Consider the following 15,428-nt stretch of genomic DNA (forward strand, 5'->3'; position numbering starts at 1 on the left):
TCAAAAGCAGTAGAAGGGAAAGAGGAAACAAGCATGCAATACAACAATAAGCACTGTACTGCATTACATTACTCTATGCCTCATGTGCCCTTTATAATTACGCTCCACGCAAAATTACAATATTTCCCTAGAATTTCACAAGACAGTAAGTGCACTTTATACAGTATCAGTGTATTGTTTCAAATTTGTTTTGCTTTACAGTTCTATATTTTATTCCACATGGGCCTGCAAGACAAGTAAAAAGGGGTGGTAGAGGGCACACTTTGACACATCAATCAGAGTTGACTATTTTTTTGATTTTGCAATGAGAACACCTTTCAATAAATATGTCATACTCTAAATGTATATCTAGGCTAGTACAATCTTACCTGATCTATGTAATATAAAGTCGAATTTACAACATTTTCCATCCATTCTAAACAACATTTCGCTTCAGAAAACATCCTTTAGTCAATTGACAACATGACAAATCGATTTGACTAGCTTGTCCATACACTATGACACAATGACTAACCATTCTGCTGGCACTGACGCGTTCATTGACACAAAATACTGTGTTTTGAAAACTGCGAGAGAGATTCGAGAAATGTACAAAACCAATTGAGAAAAATACTGTAATTAGGCCTTCTTGGGGATGAAGTTCATTCCAAGTGTCCATTCACACGCCACTCCACAAAGCGGCGCTACGGCTGTTGTTCCATCTGATTTCCAACCACCAAAGAAAGTCTGCCAGTTAACTCTTTCTGGTCCAGCCACTGTATTCTGACAGCTGTTGGGAAAAGACTCGGTCCCCATTACTTTGCTAAAAGCACGTTTTTCATTTTACGCGGTGCCGTCACATTAGGAAATAGTTTTTTAGAATTTTCTGGACCGGCTTTTCAGTAAATATGACGGCATTCAGCCATCCTCTTCTCAAGGTTGTGACAGTGTTATCCTGCTAGTTAGCTTTAGCTAAGGATGTCCATAAACAACTTTAACCAGGCACATTGACATACATTTATTGTATCTAAGCCAAAGGTCGCTACAGTTGATTTGTCATGTTTATCAGAACTGTTCAGATTCAACTTTCCGCTCTCTTGCAAAGGAGCAGGCAAGTCTTGTTGAACTATAGCAAACTTGATTTGACAAGCAAGCAGACCTTCTCACATGGGCAATTTCTGAGAGCAGTTTCCACAACGTGTTCATTATGTGGAAAGACCCGTAGATCTCCAAACAAAAGCGAACTCTCAGAGAAAAAGCTGGTGAGTCACTGCTATGGTATCATTTCATGCAACATTACATTGTACTATTTCAATGTAGAAAACATCACACTAATGCTGCAATGAGTGAGTGAGTCAGTGTTTCTTTGGTAAAATATAAGCTGTAGCCTTCTGTCTCTCTTTGTGTCAGACAAGACACTTCGTGGATTATCGAAGGGTGAAGTTTGTGGCAGGTTCAGGAGGAAAGGGGGCCTGCACCTTCCACAGCGAGCCCAGGAAAGAATGGGGAGGGCCCGATGGAGGCAACGGAGGAGACGGTGGTAGTATCATCCTGAAAGGTGGGTGCCATCAGTGATTATTCACCCCTCCCATCCATTAACCCATTCTGCTAGTATTAGTCAAATATGGGCACTCAAATCATAAAGGAACAGTCACAGAGGGAGTGTTTAAGTGAATTGTATTTCTCTGTTGGTGTATTTCTCAGAGTATGTCAGTGTATATCTGAAGTGTATTTCAGTGCATCACAGATTGACTTGGAAACCTCACCTTTCTGTGATTCTGAATGATTGTGTTGTCCTGATTATCTTGTAGTGAACAAACAGGTGAAGTCCTTATCAGCTGTAGCAGCCTTGTACTTAGGTGACAACGGAGAAGCAGGGGGTAGCAAAAACTGTTACGGACGCAATGGAAAAGTCACCTTAATCCCAGTGAGTCCCCCAAGCCCTACCAGAATACCCACTATCTTTTTTTCTGTCGTTACTCACGACACACCACTCTTATCCTTCTGCTTACCTCTTGTACTCATAAGTGCTGTCACATATTGGGTACATATCACATTTCTGTTGTTGTGTGCGGCATGAAAAAGGTGCCAGCGGGTACTATTGTGACGGACCAAGGAAAGGTGTTGGCCGACCTGTCGGCGCACGGCCAGGAGTACGTGGTGGTGAACGGAGGTTCCGGCGGGAAGGGCAACCGCTTCTTCCTGTCCAATGAGAACCGTGCGCCCATGACGTCGACGCCCGGCGAGCAGGGTGAGGAGCGTGTGCTGCAGCTGGAGCTCCGCACCATGGCCCACGCTGGACTGGTGAGCGGCTGGCACAGGCACTATGGTCCATACGCTCCACAGTAACTCCGGTTCAGGGCTGATATTAATAATCAGCTATATTAATAATATCATATAATTTATATTCCACCATGGCCTTTGCTGGACTGGTGAGGAGCTGTGTCACTGTAACTAACTATACACCATTATATGGGTTGACCCACGTTGGACTGGTGAAGAGCCCACACAGTCACTTCAGTGCACTGCAGGGGTGACTATATAATATTGCACCATGGCCCACACTGGACTGGTGAGGAGCCCACACAAATCTGTGCCCAGTACAAGGACGCCTGTGGCACTGCAGTAGGCCCACTCATTCAGCACTGACTTTAGTCATGGCTGAGAGCCCTAAGCCTCATCATAATGCAGTTCAAGCCACCTCACGATAGATACAGACCGATGTATTGGCTGGCCGATGTATTGGTCCAGTATTATCCATTTTTAAACTTATTGGCATGAGAAGATCTGTATAGATGCACAGAGGGTGTTTTAAGTGCCAATGACACTCCACTTTTCCCTTTAAGAACAATGTGCTTAATGAGGGAATGTACTTCTTTCCTCTTTGATGGTTATGTGTGGATACTGTGAGGTGGGTGCTATGCATGTCCTGCATCCATTGTTTGCTTAGGCTGCAAAGAGGCTATAAAAGTGCCGTTGCTGGCCCATCATGAAGGACTTTTCTGTTATTCCCACCCCAGGTCGGGTTTCCAAATGCGGGAAAATCCTCTTTGCTGAGGGCCATCTCCAATGCCAAGCCAGCCGTGGCAGCGTACCCTTTCACCACCCTCAACCCGCACGTTGGCATTGTCAAGTACAGGGATCACGAGCAGGTGGCAGGTACGTGGCGCACTCCTTTGCCTGGCAATATGAGGTTCCCTCTTTCATCTTCTTAAAACACTCGTTTTGTTTTTCTTCGAGTGCACGATGGGTTGTTTTAACCATTCTACCCTCGACTGTTTTTAACAGGCTACAGTGGGTGAAGGAGCTGTTTTGCATAGGAATGTTCCAACTTTATAGCCTTAGTGTACCAAATGACCATAAAGAATTCAAACAGGTTCCAATAATGGACAAGCTGAAAACGTAGTTTTCTTTCCAGCACGGTTCTTGCATTCCCGTTTGCCCTGATCCCCAAACTTGGTTTCTGTTTCCGGCACAGTGGCCGACATCCCGGGCCTGATCCGGGGCGCCCACCTGAACCGCGGCCTGGGCGTGTCCTTCCTGCGCCACATCGAGCGCTGCCGCTTCCTGCTCTTCGTGCTGGACCTGTCGGACCCCGCGCCCTGGGACCAGCTGGAGCACCTGCGCTTCGAGCTGGACCAGTACGAGCCGGGCCTGTCCCGCCGGCCACAGGTGGTAGTGGCCAACAAGCTGGACCTCCCCCAGGCCCGGGAGAACCTGGAGGCCCTCAGGGACCGCATAAACCCCCACAGGGTGATCGCCGTGTCGGCCATGACAGGCCAGAACACGGAGGAGCTCATCCTGCACCTGCGTGAGCTGTACGACGGCTACCTGCAACAGACAGCAGGTGGTGCCAGTGAGCACACGCCAATGCTCACATGGTAGCCGACCCATTGATGGAATGTAGGCAATGCCCTTATTTCTTTATTTTAGGTGGATGGGCTGTATGTCTGGTTTGCTTCCAATGGTCTCACTGAGATCAGGTGAGATATATGAACAGTGACTTGCATATTGTCATCCAGATATTGTAACATTTGTGGCAGAACAAAGACGTAAAAGCAACCCCCTTCCCCATTTAATGGTGGAAACTTGCCATCATATGAAGCTGGCCAGCCAGTTGTAAAACAGACAGTTGAATGTCAGAAATTTGCAGGTATTGGCAAGACATCAAGTGGGATCTTGGACTCATGGACTTGACAGCCCACTTGATTTTGAAAAGTACACTATTTCATCCCCACAGCACCTGTGTGTGGAAGGGCTGTTGTCCTCTGATCAGTAATTGTGTATTGATTAGCTGAGTGAATGACGAGAGGAAGTAGACCATGAATTGCATTTCATTTCTGGTTTAAGCATGGTCCTATAGTTGATGAAGTCATTTTCCGTTTATGACATTGTTCTAATGTCTTGGAAAAGCAGAAAAGAAAGGTTTGGTGTTATGAAAAAAATGTCTATGAAATTGTATATTTAAGAAATAAATTTTATTTTTGTTATGCATGGTTACTTGTGTTTCATTTTTGAATCAACTCATAGGCCCAATAAGTCAATTTCATGATGTCACCATGCTTTTGTTACATCATATTGCAGTTGACATTTTCCTTTGACAAGCTGGACAAAATGTGTGTGTAAGGTATGGATCTTTTGTATTTTTCAAGCTTTACTGAATAAGTCACATTCTCTGTCACAAAGACAGAAACGGCACACAGCTAGCATATATTATTTGCTATGCCCAGCTTTCCTTTTGGTAATTCTAATCTTTTATCATGTAGAATAAACTAATTCTAAATTGAATCTTTTTTTTAATTTAGAATTAAGCAATTATTATCTTTTGTTATTTAACAGATATCAACATCTAATGATGTAGTGGGCAGTGGGAGCAAAATATTGCGATGGATACATAAGGGACAACAAAAATAATGTTGTGAGAAGGGTATCCACATGGCATTGTTCATATTTCTGTTTTGACAGGGAGAATGTGACCTAAGCCAGGACTGTGGTGGTGTTTGTTTATGGTTATAGTCAGAGCATGTTGTCTGTGTTTTGTCGTTGAATGGATTTCCAGCAACACTGTGATTGGGGTTTGGGGGGTCAGGAAGGGAGGGGCTACACACAGGTCAGCCAGCTGAACCATGACCTGACTCTCACCTTTTCAGAGCAAACAAATAAACAAACAGACAAACAAGCCCCCCAAAACAAGGGCCATGGATGCCTATCAGCAGCCTTTGTTAATGTGACTAGCGGTCCCTGTCTGTGTCGTTTTCCTAGTTCAGAGCAGAGGTCAACATCGCCCGAGCTGGTAAGTGAACGACCGAAGGGAGGAGGTAGTGGGATGGTGAGTTTGGCGGGCTGCCCCCTTTCTCTTTCACACTGAACATCTCTCACTCTCTCTCTCTCTCTCTCTCTCTCACTCTGTGTCTTGAGGGATCAGGCAGCAGGAGGTGCAGGTGCGAACGCTGGACATCTGGGGTCTTACCCCGCAGGCTTCTTCTCTTCTCTTCTCTCTTCTTCTCTTTTCCTTTCTCTTTCATTGTCTGCCCTTTCACTTGTTTATCTTCAATCCTTTGTCTCTCATTTTTGCGCCCTCCCTTCATCTCTCTCTCTCTCTCTCTCTCTCTCTCTCTCTCTCTCTCTCTCTCTCTCTCCCTCCCTCTCCCTCACTCTCGCAGTCTCACTGTCTGTGTTTCTGCTTCTCTCAAACGTCACAAGTGCTGTGTAAGGGTTTGGGTCTGACTGGTCCCAGCATGGTGAGTTGTGGACAGGGCTAGGAGGCAAGGTCCAAGAGCACAGAGCATTACATGGCATTACGCATCACAGATGCCCCTTACGTCACTCTGCACAGGATGAAAGGAAGAGAGGAGGAGGAAGAGGAAAGGGAGGCTGACGTCACAGACGACGATGGCAATGGTAGTGTGTGTGTGTGTGTGTGTGTGTGTGTGTGTGTGTGTGTGTGTGTGTGCTCCTCAATTTATGCGCTTGGCTATGGTGTGAAACGGCCATGTATTGAGACCCAGGCTCCCCTTTCACAGTGTCTTTAAGCAGCTTACGCAGCAGCTGTCGGCATATCCATGGATACACTGACATTTTGGAGCAGAGTGGGGTTTGGCATTGTTACCAGAGTAGAGTAAGAGTCATTGTATACAGCCAGAAGGGGTAAACAACTGGGTTTCCTTTGAAAAGGAAATGGTCAGGTTGTTCAGTCTGTGGAACAATAAGTCTGTTATTGTCTGTTTTTGTTTATTTGTTTGTTGGTTTGTTTGTTTTTTTGAGGGGTGGGGCAGGGGAGGTTAATAAATATTACAAGTCTTACATTTCATATTTTTCCGCTCTGCTGAATACAATACTGTATATCATATTCTAGAAAGTTACTGTATGTGCCATATTTAAGAAAATCTCAATGTTTCTCCCTTTGGAAAGTCTTACATTTCTAATTCTCTTCAGCAGGTCAAAATGCGGGAGGAATGGATGAGACTGAGAGGAATGCAAGAGTCCTTTGGGATTACCTCTGTCTGAATCAGCCTTTAGAGAAGGTACACAATCTCAGAAGGAAAGGAAGTGAAGTTAACCTGAAGGAAGCCATACATTATATCAGTGAATAAAAGAGCCTGTAGGCCTACTCCTCATTTTATTATCTAAATTCCACCTACTGTCTATCTTTTAGCAGGCTTGCCACTTTCTGTAAATGTCCTCCGAATATAGGGCTGCTGTAACTCAATGTCTTAATACAGTAAATTCACAGTAAATTACAACATGGGCTTTGCATATGGTACATATTTTAGTTAAGTTAAGTCACACTTTGACTGGGCTCAAAGGCGAAATCGCCATTTCACACTGAAGAAGAATGCAAGCCTGAAACGTTTGTGAGGCGATTTAAAAAAAGCAAAAAGAAATCTTATGAGTGCTTCTTTATTCATTTATTCTTGATATTTGAGTTCACATATTTTAGTTGACATACTTACTGTACTGTATGATGTGTTTGGTGTCTTTCCAAGAGTGACGTGATCATCGGACTGGGCTGCCACGACCTGCGGGTGGCAGAACGAGCGTCTGAACTCTTCCTGGAGGGCTATGCCCCATGGCTGCTCTTCACCGGTTACCTGGGCAAGCAGACAGCAGGTACTGTATCCCTCACCTCACCAGTTCAGGATTTTCTCAAAAAATAATTTTAAAGTTGATTACATATTGAAGCTAAATTATTATCTTCACCGATTGCATGGGTAAGCAGACCAGAGAGCTACTGTACCTGTCATCTCAGTCATGGTGTTTCTCTATATGCAGTATAATAATCCTATTTGAACCTGACAAAATAAAACCTGAATGGTTAAAGTTACATGCCATTATTTGCCATTCCTTGTTTTTTTTTTTAACTTAAAAAGATGCATCTGAAGTGGAAATCCGTCAGAATCTCATAAAATTCATAATGACCGTTGTACATACGTACATCTTATCATGCAGCGTGTATTTGTGTGCCACCATCAGTCAGACCAGCCCATGCCAGGTCCATATAAGCCACCATTTTTTACCATTGCCAAGTGCAATCTCTTGTCAACTCAAGTCAAGTGTACTTTATTGTCAAACATCTACGCAACAGGCTTAACACAGAAGTTTCTCCAATTTGCAATTTAAGGCAAACATGCAAACATATAAATAAGACCCCCCTCCATGTAATGGTTCCTGAGCACGACTCCCATATTTCCATGGTTGCTTCCATCAGGTGTGTGGACCAGGCCAGAAGCGGAGGTGTTCCTGGATGTGGCTCTGGGTATGGGGGTCCCCCGCAGCAGCATCCTCCTGGAGATGGCAGCCACCAACACGGGAGAGAACATCCGCTTCTGCTACCAGCTCCTAAGCGACAGCAACGTCCCAGGTATTTAAATTAAAACCATGTGAAAGTAAAAGACCCTTTGTAATGTCACAGGCATTATACTTACTTACTTACGCCTACCGCCCAACTTTGGGCATAGGCCACGAACAAGTGCACTCCTGTCATTTCGATCCTGGGCCATCTTTTCCAGTGGTCCCCATGTAAAGCCAGACCTTTTCACATCTGCATCTAGTAGGTCACGGCACCAGCTGTTTATTGGCCTTCCCCTCTTCCCTCTTCCTTAGCAGGCATTGTAACCATGTGAAAATTTAAGTCTCACTGAGACAGTCTCATTGTTACTGCCCAGGTAGTGTAACCATGGGAAAGTTTTTGTAACGTAGCTGCCAAGCACAGTCTGTCCTGTGTGTTCTATCAGACCCAGGGATTGATTATGACTCCATGGGTCCCTGGGCCAAACAGCAAAAAGGGCCCGCCTCCAGTCTAGCGCAAGGTTCCAAAAGATTTGTGGGTCTTACCAAGATGTTAGAGGGACTTTGTTGGTGGGGGTACCGCGGGTTCTCCCCAGAGAAAATGTGAAAAAGCAGTAGTTTCGAGTGCAACATTAATAGAATAGGAGAACACAAGTATAGACCAATGAAGTGGGGAGGCTTGGGCCCCTGGGCCTGGGCCAGGTATGCTGTGCAGCAACCAGTCCCTGATTAGACCTGCACCCTAGCTGCATTAGCCTCCTTATGCCTCGCTTACTTGTAGTCTTTGTTATTTATGTCCTCATGAAAGCAAATTGATTTGGTTGAAAGTACTGTATCTGCCCTGTACAATGTAATGTCAGCAGGTGACCACTAGAGAGCACTAGAATTCTTCACTAAATGGTTTTGGGGAAATTATGAAGTGAAAAGTGAAAGCCCAACTGGGAAACTTCAACTCCCATTGTCATTGTGACACAGCACTCCACATCACACAAGTGTTTACTGCACACTGCACACAACAGAATTGCATTTATGCCTCACCCGTGCAAGGGGGCAGCCCCCAATGTGTGTAAACGGCTTCCAAAAAGTAAAAGTTCACATTTACGCAAGAGTAATAAAACAAAGAAAAACTAAAGTAACAGGAGATATTATTCATACCACCTTCAAGGATTTTCATCGAAGCCCAAACATTATAGACTTCTTCACTTTTGGGCAGCTGTGGCCTAAGGGTTAGTCCCAGCTCACCTCACCGCCATTCATGGCAGAAGTGCCGTGAGCAAGGCACTTAACCATCACATTGCTCCCGGGACTGTAACCAAAAGTCCCTTTGGATAAAAGCGTCAACTAAGTAGAATGTAATGTACTGTAATGTTTCCCATGCATGGATGTGGACACATTTGAAAGCTATGTTGGGAATGTCATAATTTCATGTGTATCTAAAGATATCTAACATAAATCCTACTGTCAAGTAGAGGCGTGTGCGAGAGATCTGGCAGATCTGGTTTGTCTCACTCGGCAGTCTTTACTAAACATCCGGTGTGAATGTTCAAACAGAAAAAAAGGCTGCACTATGCTTTGGCTTTTATAGGGACAGTTCAAATAAAAAATGTCCCAAGCAGCACAGGTTTCAGATTTTGCCCAATGAAGTCGAGCTGTGGAGTATTCCAAGTCAGCCATTTATAACATGTATAAACCAGTTGCTAACTAAATTCAAGGTATTTTTACTCTGTCAGTTTTGCACATTGTGAATACTTACATACAATCATCCACAAACACAGTGTGTAAATGGCTTGTCTTAAAGGCAACGTTATGACAAACACCCCCCTCTCCCCCCATATTAGTAATATTACACAATTTAGTGGTAAAGCGATAAATAATAAAGTAACAACATACAAGTTAGTAATACGCTTTTCTTTTCTCCTCTTCTTGTGTCCTGGCAGTCGACAGACTAATCCTTGTCCAGCAGCCTTTCATGGAGCGGAGAGTCATGGCCACGTTCCTCCACCAGTGGCCGGGGCCCAAGGGAAGCACCCGGGCCATGGTCACCTCTCCCCAGTCAGACGTGGCCTCCTACCCCAACACCAGCGTCGGCACCCAACACGACCTCATCTGCTACATGCTAGGTACAGTGTTCATACAGTAAGGGCAGCTGTGGCCTAATGGCTATGGAGGTGGTCTTGAGATCAGCGGGTTGCAAGTTCAAGTCCCGGTCAAGTAAGACAGTTTGGATAAAACCCGTCAGCCGAGTGTAAAAGGCATAAAATAATGATAATAATCATTGGCATCATACAAGTCATGGAACTGTTCCTCGTGTCTCCAGGTCTTGCCTTGATGATCCCAGTTATCACATTATGCTGTGTCGGCATACAGAAAGGTTAAGGCTTCCTCAGGCCATCCACTTAGTACAGTAGTACACTTAGCCATCCACTCAGTACAGTAGCACAGTAAAAACACATAATTTAGCTTGATCTGTTTTTTTTTTTTTTTTTTTTTTAAATGGATAGCGTTTTGGAAAAAAATGTTTCTTAATTTTCATTGGTCGTACAGGCTTATATCCTTTTCAATAGCAACAGATATCATGTTACGGTATTTGCCGGTGTAGTTTGCTGCATGCTCTGTACTTGCCAGCACAATAACAGTCACAACAATTTAAGTGTTTAAGGTGTTTTATTATGACATATACTCCAGAATTTCAGAAAGCAAGACATGTAGAGATATTGGTATTCTGTGGAGCAGTCTACCCTGCGTGTGTGTTTAATACTGTTATTAAAAACTACTGTATGAGGTTGAAAGTTTTCTACCTCCCAGTATCCTCTACAGTAGGAGGCTAGACCTTAGCTGTCTGTTGTGAAGCCATGCTTCAAGGCGTAATAGAACATTGTCTATCAATAAGTTAGTGATTTTACTTTACAAAGCCCATGTAAAAACAGTGCAAACTGACCAAAGTACTGTACAGTGTCAGGCGAAAACAACAAGGATAAGCAGCAGAAAAGTAGTTTAACACGCATTCCAGTAGAAAAGGCATGAATAATGGCAAAACACAGGCAGCAATGACCCTCAACAGAAGAACAAAAACAAATTACAGTATAGGAGGTGGTAAAACAAAACATAAAGCTTAGAAAATAGAAAACATCAATGGAAGCAGTAGTCACAGTAAAGTAGCCTACGTGTTTTTATGTTGTGGTTTCTTGATTCTCCATATCAAGATGTAAAATGTCTGCATAGATCTTTTTTTTTTACATTTTAATGAGCTTTTTAGTACAGTTTAACAGTTGTGTTTTTGTTTCTCTCTTTTTTCAGGGGTCATGGAGCGAATCAGGGACTACCCGCAGAAAGGGTTTCAGGTGCAGCAGGATATTTCGCCGGAGGCCATGCTGGCATATGATTGGTTCCTGGCAGAGGGTTACCACCCACAGTGAGGTTCCGTGGAAACGCTCAGCATGTCAACACCTGAGTCAGGCAGCTTTCTCGACTGACGCACCTCTCTTTGCTCTGAATAAAAGCAGCGGCACTGGGAATTGCATTGCGCAATGCATGCCATATCACAATTTGGCAGTGTTATTGTAAAGGGAGCAGCGCTTCCTTGGAAGTTTTGCTGATGAAATGATGATTTGTAAGGGCACCCACCCTGGCAAAATCTGTAGGGTTAATGTTACTCAAGTTCTCAACCTTAAAGGAATATTTCCAAACGTTTCTTGTAGCAGGGTAAACATACTTCTAAAATGTGCTAACCTTGGCTTGGTGCATGTGTGGCTACTAGGTTTGTGAATCACTCAACACCAACCTTTGTGCATGTCTAGATAAAAGCCTTACTCCTTCATCTTTATCGCATAGTTCGATAAAAAAAAAATCTTATGCCACTATTAAATGCGCTTTTAAATACGTGTGTCGTGCACATTCATGCTGACATCTATGCCTGTAGTTACCACCTTGCCTTTCACCCAGAATCACTCTGGTTGTTGTACTGTTTAATCTCAAACAGTACAGTATATCTGATATTTTTTTAACTTATATTATAATTTATTGTACAAAGAAAATGTCCACAAGGTTTTTGTCCTGAGCGTGTACTTTTCATGGCTTGTTCTTCCAAACGGCCATTATATGAAGTAGTAGGACTTTCAGTGAAGGTTATCACACACTTACAGTATGCACAATGTCTAACTAAAACAATTTCTATCTAAAACATATTTTCAGGCACAATCTCTTCATTAGTCAGATCAATACTGATGTAAATGGTTGATCCGTGGCATCACGCATGGCATCACTTACAGTATTTATAACAGGTTAGTACTGTTACTGCTACTGTCACTTTTGCATCAAGTACATTGTAAAGTGCAAAAATGTGTAAAAAAAAATAAATAATAAAAATAACAGTGTAGGCCTACTCTCCCTTTCTCATACTGTGAGGTCTGTACAGTGTAATTACATAAAAATCCTGTCAGTTCCTTATTGCATAAATACGTCATGATTCAGAACTGTGAATCAAACATGTGAGTGCAGTCCAAATAAGCACAATTAAATGAATCCTACTCCCGTTTGTATTACACTGTTTGAGCATCCATCACTGAGCTGCAATAAAGTACTATGTGGATATGTATTTTACCTGGCTGTGGTATTGTGATCTGTCTTTATATTGACTCTGCTGCTCCACATGGCTATGGCGCTGGGATGTCCCTGCACTCTGTACGGGCACTAACCCGCATTGGGTTTGGAAGAGGTCTGGTCTACAGACGACAGCCAGGTTTTTGAACTTAGTGTCCACATCCCATCTCCGGATCGTGTTCCGGTCATCCTCTTCGAGAATAGGGATGGGATCCAGGTGGTAATCCTCACTCTCCGGCCCTTCGTCTGCATATTCTCGGGGCTCGTAGTCTTCTGACGCTTCCTCGGATGAGATCTTCGGGAGAAGTTTCATCTGGTCATGGACAAACAAGGTGCAAAATTCTGTGAGTCGTGAGTCACAAAAGTCTAGTTCAACATTCAAGAGTTTATTGTCATTGTCAAAAAAAGGCAACGGCGTTGTGTTTGGGGTACTTCGTAGCAGCAGGTTTTCAAAATAAAGTGCACAAGATGTAAAAGTGACACAGTGCTTGGGCCCCCCAGACCCCCCTCCATCCGACTTAAAGTGCAACAAAGATTATTAAGTGTGCTTGACCCCCCCCCCCCCACCCCCCCCCCCCCCCCCCCCCCCCCCCCCCCCCCAATACACACACACACACACACATGTCCCACACGTAGTTATCATGGACAAACAACATGGTGCAAACTTCTGTGAGACGTGAGTCACAAAAGTCTAGTTATTACTAATGCACCAATTCCCTTACCAGTGTTAACTCATTTGCAACATGCAAAGCCTTGTAGTATTCGTATTCATCCAGGGTGTTTGATGGAGGAGGCTGGAACAAAAAATGTATTGTAAGATACTTCGGTAAATACAATACAATTCCATTGTTGTAGTTATCATGGACAAACAACATGGTGCAAACTTCTGTGAGACGTGAGTCACAAAAGTCTAGTTATCGTGCACATGGATATATTGACTGTTTTTTGGTGTGAAATGAATATTCTTCAAGACAATAAAGATAAATTAATCACATTTTTAAAAAAACATAATTGCTTTGATGACAGAAACTGAGGGATGACTAATGCAACAATTCCCTTACCAGTGTTAACTCATTTGCAACATGCAAAGCCTTGTAGTATTCATATTCATCCAGGGTCTTTGATGGAGGAGTCTGGAACAAAAAATGTATTGTAAGATACTTCGGTAAATACATAATACATATTTCATAGAATTAAATATGCACTGTTTGTGTATGTGTGTGTCTATATATATATATATATATATATATATATATTATATATACATCTATATATAGACACACACACACACACACACACACACACACACACACACACACACACACACACACACACACACACACACACACACAGTCACACACAGTATGCCTGTAGTAGTTAGTTGAATATCACATACCACGTTTCCTGAGACAAGAGACCATGCTGGACACTGTTTCAAAGAAGAGAACCATGAGTACCGTGCCAGTGAACAAGTAAACTTTATATACACAGGCATGTCGCAACAAGACATGCAAACTAGGCAATTCCCTAGGGCCCCTATCTCTTCGGGCCCTGGTTGCATGTTGAAAACACCTGCATCCCTCTGGAATCTCTTTATACATACAGTAGCAAAGCTACAAGACATTTGGATTTTTGTAACAAGTCATTATCAAGTAATCAAAGCTTAACTGATTTTCTGGACTGTCATTTTAGCCTAGAAATGTATGCCCTAGCCTGACTAGTCAGGATAAGTCAGTGCACTTGTAATAAGCACTCTGTTATTCTTACCACAACAATTCCATCTCCTGTGTCAATACCTCCTGGGACAGGATCCTGCAACACATATAATAATGTCAATTAGATAAGTTATTTTACTCTGTTCTTTAAAATCATAAAACAATTCAAATTTCTCTCAAGATCTGAAGTTTGCTGTAGACTGAAGGACTAACGTAAAATTCAAAACCCGTTTCAACAAAAAGATGTGCACAGGTTGAAAACACAAGCAGGAATTGTTATCCAGTGCGTGCAGTAGAACTTCTGGGTGGTGCATTGCCACCAAGTACAGGTAGCTAGCAAATCGACTTGTTTTTGATTATTTTTGGCAGATCCAGTACAAAGTGCAACTTTTACTTTGTATGAAAACCTTTTGGCATTATTTTTAATGAGGTTTGGATCACACCTTATACTGTAAAGCAGAAGTTCTCAAACTTTATTCAGCCAGGCACTTACAATGAGGCTCAAATTTTTCTGAGAACCTCCTCATACTGTAATAGCCTCACATATGTCAGAGATACACTTAACCCCTTTGCACAGAGCCTCTGTTATAACTCAACCATCATCAACGCTGCAATGGCCAAGTTACTTGGCTCTAACTAAGCTCATACCAATGTTATTATGTAGTTGAGTCTTTTCAGCAATGAGTGGATGCTGGCAGGACCATTTGCAAAAAAGAGACTACACCCACTCTGCTGTGCTGTTTTCATTCATAACAAACATTTCCACATAGCCCTCTGCAATGTGCCGCCACAGCGGACCCCATTTTGAGAACCCCTGATGTTAACAGCACTGTCCATACTGCATATCCCTTTACCTTTGTGTCTTCTCCTTTCCCTTCAGTGTGGTACGTCCGCAAGTCACTCTCAGATACAGGAGGCAGACGTATGAACTGTTTCCCAGAGCCCTTACAGTCAGCGGTCAAAACCAGGATACCTAAGAGCGTAGAGTTACATACGTGTATGGTCAAATACCTCACAATCATACAGCTGTTGTGATGATGATGATGATGACTAATAATAATAATAGTAATAATAATAATAATAATAATAATAATAATAATAATAATAATAATAATGACAATAATAATATGGCTATGTAGTGCTATGCACTGTCCAGTACCTAACAGACATCTTAGCTGTAATTGAGACTCTGAGAAGGTGATTGTGGAAGTGGGATGTGACTTACAGAGTAGCAGCAGCAGAGACATCAGTATGAGGGCGATGGCTCCTCCATTCAGTCGGCTTTCCGGCAAGATTATTGCGCCCCGAGCATTGCAGTGTGATACAATCACAGTTAAGTCAGAGACT

At 43.0% G+C, this 15,428-nt stretch overlaps 3 protein-coding genes across 12 annotated transcripts; 2 read left to right on the forward strand and 1 right to left on the reverse strand.

Annotated features, from left to right (window-relative positions):
* Positions 1 to 745: 745 nt before the first annotated feature.
* Positions 746 to 4,469, forward strand: mtg2 (mitochondrial ribosome-associated GTPase 2). The gene is made up of 6 exons (XM_063209020.1): positions 746 to 1,241; positions 1,390 to 1,537; positions 1,791 to 1,906; positions 2,065 to 2,283; positions 3,000 to 3,138; positions 3,458 to 4,469. The coding sequence occupies exons 1-6, from the start codon at positions 1,038 to 1,040 to the stop codon at positions 3,862 to 3,864; spliced, it is 1,233 nt and encodes a 410-aa protein (XP_063065090.1). The 5' UTR covers positions 746 to 1,037; the 3' UTR covers positions 3,865 to 4,469.
* A 91-nt stretch (positions 4,470 to 4,560) lies between these two features.
* On the forward strand, positions 4,561 to 11,729 carry LOC134457172 (uncharacterized protein SCO4629-like). 9 transcript variants are annotated; one of them, XM_063209024.1, is made up of 8 exons: positions 4,587 to 4,606; positions 5,242 to 5,272; positions 5,816 to 5,880; positions 6,415 to 6,503; positions 6,966 to 7,089; positions 7,688 to 7,840; positions 9,705 to 9,887; positions 11,065 to 11,333. In XM_063209024.1, the coding sequence occupies exons 3-8, from the start codon at positions 5,817 to 5,819 to the stop codon at positions 11,181 to 11,183; spliced, it is 732 nt and encodes a 243-aa protein (XP_063065094.1). In that variant the 5' UTR covers positions 4,587 to 4,606; positions 5,242 to 5,272; position 5,816; the 3' UTR covers positions 11,184 to 11,333. The 9 variants fall into 9 exon arrangements, with proteins under 9 accessions (XP_063065100.1, XP_063065099.1, XP_063065095.1 ...); XM_063209025.1 differs by lacking the exon at positions 5,242 to 5,272 and having other exon boundaries at positions 4,570 to 4,606; positions 11,065 to 11,334; XM_063209026.1 differs by lacking the exon at positions 5,242 to 5,272 and having other exon boundaries at positions 4,589 to 4,606; positions 6,418 to 6,503; positions 11,065 to 11,337.
* Positions 11,730 to 12,083: 354 nt separating this feature from the next.
* LOC134457173 (uncharacterized) lies at positions 12,084 to 15,397 on the reverse strand. Of its 2 annotated transcripts, XM_063209031.1 has the most exons (7): positions 15,307 to 15,397; positions 14,936 to 15,054; positions 14,134 to 14,178; positions 13,763 to 13,795; positions 13,428 to 13,499; positions 13,089 to 13,160; positions 12,084 to 12,679 (listed from the first exon to the last, which is right to left on the reverse strand). In XM_063209031.1, the coding sequence occupies exons 1-7, from the start codon at positions 15,326 to 15,328 to the stop codon at positions 12,347 to 12,349; spliced, it is 696 nt and encodes a 231-aa protein (XP_063065101.1). In that variant the 5' UTR covers positions 15,329 to 15,397; the 3' UTR covers positions 12,084 to 12,346. The 2 variants fall into 2 exon arrangements, with proteins under 2 accessions (XP_063065101.1, XP_063065102.1); XM_063209032.1 differs by lacking the exon at positions 13,428 to 13,499.
* Positions 15,398 to 15,428: the final 31 nt, after the last annotated feature.

This window comes from Engraulis encrasicolus, chromosome 10 (assembly GCF_034702125.1).
Source record: "Engraulis encrasicolus isolate BLACKSEA-1 chromosome 10, IST_EnEncr_1.0, whole genome shotgun sequence".
Taxonomy (NCBI): Eukaryota; Metazoa; Chordata; class Actinopteri; order Clupeiformes; family Engraulidae; genus Engraulis; species Engraulis encrasicolus.

What these genes read in the sequence shown, in the direction of transcription:
- mtg2 (XM_063209020.1), top strand. Translation starts at nt 1,038, where the DNA reads ATGTTTATCAGAACTGTTCAGATTCAACTTTCCGCTCTCTTGCAAAGG. An exon ending in AACTCTCAGAGAAAAAGCTG is followed by an intron (nt 1,242 to 1,389) that starts GTGAGTCACTGC and finishes TCTTTGTGTCAG; the next exon opens with ACAAGACACTTCGTGGATTA. An exon ending in GGATCACGAGCAGGTGGCAG is followed by an intron (nt 3,139 to 3,457) that starts GTACGTGGCGCA and finishes TTTCCGGCACAG; the next exon opens with TGGCCGACATCCCGGGCCTG.
- LOC134457172 (XM_063209022.1), top strand. Translation starts at nt 5,772, where the DNA reads ATGGCATTACGCATCACAGATGCCCCTTACGTCACTCTGCACAGGATG. An exon ending in TGAATCAGCCTTTAGAGAAG is followed by an intron (nt 6,504 to 6,965) that starts GTACACAATCTC and finishes TGTCTTTCCAAG; the next exon opens with AGTGACGTGATCATCGGACT. An exon ending in AAGCGACAGCAACGTCCCAG is followed by an intron (nt 7,841 to 9,704) that starts GTATTTAAATTA and finishes GTGTCCTGGCAG; the next exon opens with TCGACAGACTAATCCTTGTC.
- LOC134457173 (XM_063209031.1), bottom strand. Translation starts at nt 15,328, where the DNA reads ATGTCTCTGCTGCTGCTACTCT. An exon ending in GTCTCTGCTGCTGCTACTCT is followed by an intron (nt 15,055 to 15,306) that starts GTAAGTCACATC and finishes CTACGCTCTTAG; the next exon opens with GTATCCTGGTTTTGACCGCT. An exon ending in CAGGAGATGGAATTGTTGTG is followed by an intron (nt 13,796 to 14,133) that starts GTAAGAATAACA and finishes TCTTTGAAACAG; the next exon opens with TGTCCAGCATGGTCTCTTGT.